This window comes from Vitis vinifera, chromosome 14, assembly GCF_030704535.1.
Source record: "Vitis vinifera cultivar Pinot Noir 40024 chromosome 14, ASM3070453v1".
Lineage (NCBI taxonomy): Eukaryota > Viridiplantae > Streptophyta > Magnoliopsida > Vitales > Vitaceae > Vitis > Vitis vinifera.
Genome location: NC_081818.1, coordinates 1,748,064 through 1,755,949, shown reverse-complemented (window position 1 = coordinate 1,755,949; position 7,886 = coordinate 1,748,064). Strand labels below are relative to the sequence as shown.

Sequence of the window (7,886 nt, the reverse complement as noted above, 5' to 3'; positions counted from 1 at the left end):
AGTTATTTAAAAAAAACAAGTGATTCTCCTAAAAATAGTATTTAATACTATTTAAAAGTACATTTGGTAATAAATTTTTAAAATATTTCTAATTTTTTTAACACTTAAAATATAAAAAATTTCAAATGTTAAAAAATATTGAAAGTAATTCTTAAAATCATTATCGAACAAACTCTAAGAATGTTTTTAACAGTGTTTTTACTCAAAATGTTTTATCTAAAAATGTTTTTGGAATAATCATTTATAAAGTGGTTTTTTAGAAAATATTATAAGTGATTTTTTAACGTTACAAATAATTTTTTAAGATTTTTAAAAGTATTTCTTAAAATATATCAAACACCTTATTTAAACAAAATATATATTAAATTAAAAATGCTTCTTAAAATTATTAAAAAAAAACATTGAAAATGATTTTTCAAAAATTTAAAAATGTGTTCATAAATTTTTTTCAAATGCCTAAATTGTTTAAACATTTATTAAACTAAAAGTGTTTTTTAAGAATACAATCAGATGGACTCTAGATTTAAGTACACTTGTCATAAATTATTTAGCTTATGATTTTATTTATTTTAAAATATTACTATTATTTTAAGAAAGTAAATGGAAAATTGTTTAGTTAAAAGAAGTATTTATAATTTAAAATCAATAATTTGGTGATCAAATTTCCCTAAAAATATTATAAAGTTTAGTTTCAAAGATGATTGTAACTCATATTTCAATTGTATTTGTAGGTATTCTATTTCGTAGTCTCATTTCATAAAATAAAAAAAAAGTTGATATCTTCGGCTAAAATATGATTAAAATTCCGTTTACCATTCATAAGATTTTGACTAGATAGATATAATATTTTTTAGCTTAAACAATGCTACTCCATTTGACACTAATTTAATTTTTTCTTCATATTTTATTTATATATATATATATATATTTAACGGTCTAGATTTATCCTTACACACATGAAGGGCTCCGATTCAAAATTTGGTACGATATCTTTGAATTTTGTTATATAAAATAAAATTAAAAATTAAAAAAAAAAGAAATAAATAGTTTTTGAGTTAGGGTTTTTGAAAAGAGCAGAGAAACGACACCGTTTTAGATGGTCTTTTTGGTCATTTTATAACTGGACTAGGGTTTTGAGCCACCTATATATAATGCCACGGGACAACCCTAACCCTCCATTTGCGGTTGCAGTCTCTCCTCTTCCTGGTAAGCCCTCGTAAATCTCATGTTTCTGTTCTTCTTTGAATTACATGTCATTGCTATAATTTCAGATCTACAATTTCTTTTACTTTGTGATTGTCTGTCGCTGCCGAAAAGGCATAGGAAAATAGTTTGCGATGTGCCCTTGGGTTAGGGATTTGGTTAAAGATGAGTATCAACCCGCATTCCTTTGATTTATCGGCAATCAAACGGAACTTATTCTTCCTATTTCTCTTCCATTATGACTAGTTTATATGATTGTGGTTGATAGGACTTAGTAGGAATTTTATACCAATCTAAGCAAACCCATCTTGTTTATATGACTAGTTTTCATTTTTTACTTTCACATGGTTTCTCAGAAATCAAGCGGAACTGTTTAGCTGTGTTTGTATAAGATTACACGATGCGATTGCCCTAGAAACAATTTTTTGTGTTTTATGTTTTATTTTATTTTTTAAATATTTTATATGGAAAAATTAGGAATTTCTTTATAAAAGATGCATCCATCCGTATACACCAATGCTCCTTTCTTGTTCTTATGAAGAGTATATGCTTTATTTTTTGAAAAAAATAGTTGATTAAATTTGTCTACAATATGTATTTTTAATTATCTAAAGTGAGCACTTGTAGTTGTTTTGACTTGATTATATTGAATCAGGTATTTTTAGATCCGTATATTGGGAGCATTTAAACAACCAGCCAAGATGCAGAACGAAGAGGGACAAAACATGGATCTTTACATCCCTAGGAAGTGGTATGCTGCTTTATTTTATTGATTAGCCATTTTTTAGCGTGTTGGGTCATGGAACTCCGATTGATTTTTCTTATACTTGCAGCTCTGCCACTAATAGGCTCATCACTTCAAAGGATCATGCATCAGTCCAGATTAACATTGGGCATTTAGATGAGAGTGGAACTTACACCGGTCAATTTACTACCTTTGCTCTTTGCGGCTTTGTCCGGGCTCAGGTTATTTTTCTTTCTTATCTTCATTTCAAGTATTATTACTGATATTGTTAGTTATTTAAAGGTTTATGGCTTGTTTTTCATAAGTTTAGCCCTTTTGTTATGAGCTTGTCTTTCTAAAATTTATTTCGGTTTTAAGATATAGCATTGCAAATGCATTAGGGAACTAATTGTATAAATCATTCTACTGTAAAGTTAGATAAAATTTGTTTGAACTAAGAAGCATAAAGAGCACGATGGCTAGTATACCTTTGTATCAAATGTCTCTATTCCGTATGCCCAAGTCGGTTGCGCGAAGATTAGAAAAATTGCAAAGGGATTTTCTTTGGGGAGGAGGAAACTTAGAAAGGAAAGTGCACCTTGTTAATTGGGAGGTTGTGTGTACGGAGAAGGAAAAGGGGGGGCTTGGCTTAAGGAAGTTAATCCCGTTAAATAAAGCCTTGTTGGGGAAATGGATTTGGAGGTTTGCTTGTGAAAAGGAAAATTTGTGGAAACAAGTGCTTTTGGCGAAATATGGGCAAGAGGGATTTGGTTGGATGACCAAAAAGGCTAATGGGACATTTGGAGTAGGGGTTTGGAAGGAAATTATGAAGGAAAAAGATTGGTGTTGGGAGAATATGGCTTTTATTATGGGGAATGGTACCAGAATCAGTTTTTGGAATGATCTTTGGTGCGGATGTACAGTGCTGTCCCAAAGGTTTCCTCACCTCTATGAGATGGCTGCTCATAGGAATGGTACTGTAGAAGATATGTGGGACCAGAATGTGGGCCAAGGAGATTGGGATGTAAGATTTGTGAGGGGCTTTAATGATTGGGAGTTGGATTTGGTAGGTAATTTGCTTCATGCATTGAGGGGGTTCAATCCTACTTTAGAAGAGGATGCTGTTTTTTGGAAAGGGGGGAGAAACGGAAAGTTTAAAGTTAAAGAAGCCTATAACTTGGTGGTAAATTCTGTGGCTAACAATTTTCCGAAGAACAACATTTGGGTGGATAAAGTTCAAACAAAAATCTTGTTTTTTGCTTGGGAAGCTACTTGGGGCAAGGTGCTTACGCTTGATAGGCTCCAGAAAAGAGGGTGGCATCTCCCTAATCGGTGTTTCTTGTGTGGTTGTGAAGAGGAAACTGTAAATCACATACTCATACATTGTATAGTGGCAAGAGTCCTTTGGGATATGATATGTGCTTTGGTTGGTGTTAAGTGGGTCTTTCCAGAAACTGTAAAGGAGGTCCTATTAAGCTGGAGGGGCCCTTTTGTAGGGAAAAAAAGGAAAAAGATATGGAAGTCTATACCGTTGTACATCTTTTGGACCCTTTGGAAGGAAAGAAATAGACTTGCTTTTAGGGGGGGGGGGGTGTTAGATATCCAGAAATTAAAAAATTCTTTTGTCTGTATTTTATGGGGATGGGCGAGAATGTATAGTGGAGAGAGGTCGTTGTCTCTTATAGGATCCCTGGAGTGGATAGCCTCCACATAAGGGCTGGTGGGTTTTTTTTGTTTTTCTCTGTGTTTGTGAGGCTCTAGCTAGATTGTATACTCCCTGTATGCATGTGGCTTTTTGGCCTCTTATCAATATATTTTGTGCTTACCTATCAAAAAAAAAAAAAAGCATAATTTGCAAATTGGATAGTAAGACTATGTCAGAAAGAATGTTTTGTTTTATCATGCCTTATTACTTTTGTTTTAGGAATGATCTTATTGTACTGGAAGCAAATGAGAAAACTCAAAAAACAAAATATTATTGACAATGTAAGATATCCTAGGAAATAATCGGGGAATAATACAATAACTTATTAGGCGCAATGGCTTGTAAAAATTAAAAAGCTTATTGAGGAGTGGGGAGTGTTGTTTGGGTTTGATTTAAGAGGGATGGCAGAAGTTTTGTTGTGGGAGAGTTGGAAATATTAATGTCTTCTGAGCTTAGCGTGTTCAACTTAATTGTTTGACCAATATTTGGAGGACAGTTCCTTTTTTTTTTTGTGTTTTAATTATTGATGGTGGTTTTTTCGTAGAAAGGAACTTACGTGGGAAGAGAAACAAGGGATGATTGTTGGTGCTTTTGGTTGTAAACTAATGGCTGTGCTTGAAAAAATTTGTCTTTGATCTATTTATAGATGTTATAAAGCACTGTTCTGATAGCTTTGTATTATTGTCCTTACAATATTAATCCCTATGGGATGCCTCAGTACCCATACTGCTGCATCATATAATGAAAAAATGTGAAGCTTTCTGTTTCAGTGGATTTGGTGGTGGCTATTTGAGCCTATGGGGGTGAGGTCTAATCCAGTGGACTTTGTTTTGTCTGTTTGGGCAACTTTGAATTGACTTGCTCTTTGCTTATTTGACAAGTTTATCTATTTGGATTTCACATCTATACTGCTGAAGCTTGGTTGGTAATTACGTTGTTTGAACTTTGCAGGGAGATGCTGACAGTGCCCTTGATAGGCTCTGGCAAAAGAAGAAAGCCGAAGTCCGGCAACAGTAGTTCCAGTCTCTTTAAACATTTTCCTTCATGATAGAAGGTGGGGAGATAACATGGCTGCAATAGCAATTTCTATGGACTTTGTTTTGCAATGGCTTTTTTTCATTACCAAGTACTATTGTTGAAGTTGAATATTGGCTTTGTTGGTTGATTTTAGCATATTCTGTGAACCGAGTTCATGGTCATTATTGGATCTATGTAACCTGCACTGGTTAGGGTTTTTTGTTCTTCAGTGGGCATTTAAATGCAACCTAAAAGTTCCTAAGATTTTGAAATTGAAGAGTATTCATTAGTTATATCATTATACCCAGAACTTAGTTTGCAGACGCCTCGTCAGATTTGCATCCATTCCTGGAAGCACATAAAAATATAACCATTTTCAGTCTTGGAGCTGCAGATTTGCCTGTAGGCAAAGAATGGTTACAACTGGATGGATCCTTAAAGGAAGAATTGATGGTTTATAAAATTGGAATAACAGTAATGAAAGCATGGGAGCATTAAAACCACCTTTTAGAAATCAAAATGTTTCGAAAAGTTTATTTTTGTTTTGGTACTGTACACTGCCGATCCCACTCCGCCTACTCATGGTATCTTTCCAAGATACTCCTATTATTACTCTCATTTTTTCCTTTGAAAAGAAATAGAGACGAAAATAAGAAGAAAAAGAAAACAAAAAATTGTTTTAAAATTAGTAAATATTTTTTATATATTCTTTCAAATTCTCGTGTAAACGCGCTTAAATATGCCTTTTTAAAAACTATGTTACATGTATATCTACTCTATCATTCCTCAAACCTAATACCCAAAAGCATTTATCAATCATTTTGCTTTCTGGAGTTGTCTCCATCTTTTAACAAGTCTAATACATCCAATTCAACTCAAACCTTAACCATATCATAACAAATAAAATATAGCTACACTTGTTTCTATCTCAAAAAAGCATTACGAACCTAGAATTAACACACGAATGATGACAATATGCCTCTACATAGGACTGAATAGCCAAAAAAGTGCTCAAGTACCCTTGTAAAGAACCATATAGATTTAGCGTATACCCACAACCACGACCCACACATTGGAATTTGACTTCAAGCTACTCATCTATATTGTACAATACCAATGATGGATTTGCCTCATAACCCTTGACTTCTAAGTGAGTGTTTAGTCTCTCTATAACTGTACTCACTTCCCTCCATTTAGAATGTAACCTGTCTTCAGCAAAGAAGTCATGAACCACACTATCCAATTCTATAGAGCTGTACCCAGGAATTTTTTTCTCTACTCCCATCTGTTTCATCATCTTCCTCGTCTTCTCAACTTCATTCCACTGACTTTTAGCTGCAAATATATTTGATAAAAGCACGTAACACCCCCCGTCTTCTGAGACTAGTTTCTGAATATATCCCACCACATCCTCACCAACATTGGTGTACCCATGGACCTTACAGGCATTAAGCAAAGCTCCCCATATAACTACATTTGGCTCCAATGGCATGGTTCTGATCATCTCTTTAGCCTCATTTATGAGCCCCTGTCTGCAGAGGATATCTACCATACAGCCATAGTGTTCAACCTTTGGAGTGATGTTGAACTCCTTGTCCATCTGATTGAATTTCTTCCACCCCTCCTCGACTGATCCTATGTGACTACATGCTGATAGAACTGCAACAAAGGTTATGTCGTTTGGTCCAACTCCAGTGGATTCCATTTGTTTGAAGAGCTCCAGAGCAGCAAATCCATGGCCATGAATAGCAAGCCCTGATAACATGGCGTTCCAGGAACATAAATTTTTTCGCGGCATAGTGTTGAATACTCCAAATGCTGTGTCGATGCACCCACATTTGGCATACATGTCCACAAGGGCAGTGTCCAAGAAAACATCGTTCCTCAGTTTGCTTCTCTTCATATAAGCATGAATCCACCTCCCCATGTCCAGTGCTCCAATTTGAGCGCAAGCTGAAAGAATGCTAGTGATGATTATGCTATCTGCGCTAACCCCTGCAAGCATCATTTCTTTGAAGAGTTCTAACGCTTCTGCAGCCCTACCATTCTGAACATAGGCCGAAATCATGGAACCCCATGACACTACATCTCTCTCCGGCATCAAATCAAACAATGATCTTGCGATATCAACGTGACCCAACTTAGAATACCCACCCACAACTGCATTCCATGATCCAACATTCCTTTCAGGCATTTCACCGAACAATCTACGCGCACGCTCAGTATCCCCACAGCCAAAACAACCCGTTATCATTGTATTCCATGTAACCACATTGTGGTTAGGCATTTCATCAAACAATAGGTGTGCATCAGTAATACTTCCACATTTCAAGTACATGTGAATCAGTGCATTGCGCGTAAACACATCATAGCAAAACCCAACTTTCACAAGCTTCCCATGAACAATTCTACCTTCCTGGTAACTGGGCCTCAACCCATAAGCCTTAAGCACGAAAAGAAAAGTGAATTTATTCAACTCAACGCCTCTCTGCCTCATGAGGCCATAAAATTCTAGAGCTTTTTCGGGGTTTTTGGCCTCTACAAACCCTCTAATCATCGTTGTCCACGAATAAGAATCTGGATAATTGATGCCCACAAAAACCCAGAAAGCGTAATCGATGTTTCGGGCGGAAACGGCATAGGATTCCACCGTTTTGGTTGCTATGAAAGTGTCTTTGATTTGGCCTGTGATGATGAGTTGGGCGTGGATTTTCTTCAAATCTTCCGTGGATTTGCATGATTGGAGTGCAGAGAGGGTTTTGTAATTCGAATTTTTGGATTTGAATTTGGTAGTAACAGTCGTTATTTGGCGCCAGAAAGAGGAGAAGAGAGGGATATGAGGCATCCACACCGGCCATGAAAGACGACCATATTGAACTTCTGAAAACAGCTAGGCTTTAAATTTAACAGAACTGGGCCTTGGGTACAACCTTTTGGGCTGGGCCTAGTCTAGGCTTGGACTGGATTTGGGTTGGGCTTGCAATAGTTTTTTGGGCCTGAAAATTCTACTATACCTGGCAATCATTGATTTTTTTTTTGTATTAAAATTTATTTTCAAACATTATACAGTAAAATAAAATATATCATGGAATGATAGTTTGATATTTGAAAATTAATTTCATTTAATTTAAATTATTTTCTTTGATTGACATTGGAAAATATTAAGGAAACTTAAATATAGTAAAAATAACTTTAAAATATCGATAATTTCAAATTCTTCATTTCTTGTAAACAATA

At 35.1% G+C, this 7,886-nt stretch overlaps 2 protein-coding genes across 2 annotated transcripts; one reads left to right on the top strand and one right to left on the bottom strand.

The window, feature by feature from the left end:
- The first annotated feature begins 1,104 nt into the window (after positions 1 to 1,104).
- On the top strand, positions 1,105 to 4,942 carry LOC100246017 (small ribosomal subunit protein eS21). The gene is made up of 4 exons (XM_002283613.4): positions 1,105 to 1,206; positions 1,859 to 1,954; positions 2,037 to 2,169; positions 4,584 to 4,942. The coding sequence occupies exons 2-4, from the start codon at positions 1,905 to 1,907 to the stop codon at positions 4,647 to 4,649; spliced, it is 249 nt and encodes an 82-aa protein (XP_002283649.1). The 5' UTR covers positions 1,105 to 1,206; positions 1,859 to 1,904; the 3' UTR covers positions 4,650 to 4,942.
- A 797-nt stretch (positions 4,943 to 5,739) lies between these two features.
- Positions 5,740 to 7,494, bottom strand: LOC100242616 (pentatricopeptide repeat-containing protein At1g08070, chloroplastic). Its single transcript, XM_002279340.3, has one exon. The coding sequence runs from the start codon at positions 7,492 to 7,494 to the stop codon at positions 5,740 to 5,742; it is 1,755 nt and encodes a 584-aa protein (XP_002279376.1).
- Between the last annotated feature and the right edge of the window lie 392 nt (positions 7,495 to 7,886).

Excerpts from the sequence above, each read along its gene's own strand:
- LOC100242616 (XM_002279340.3), bottom strand. The coding sequence starts at position 7,494 with ATGCCTCATATCCCTCTCTTCTCCTCTTTCTGGCGCCAAATAACGACT.
- LOC100246017 (XM_002283613.4), top strand. The coding sequence starts at position 1,905 with ATGCAGAACGAAGAGGGACAAAACATGGATCTTTACATCCCTAGGAAG. Across the intron at positions 1,955-2,036 it reads CTTTACATCCCTAGGAAGTG|CTCTGCCACTAATAGGCTCA; the intron begins GTATGCTGCTTT and ends TTATACTTGCAG. Across the intron at positions 2,170-4,583 it reads GCGGCTTTGTCCGGGCTCAG|GGAGATGCTGACAGTGCCCT; the intron begins GTTATTTTTCTT and ends TGAACTTTGCAG.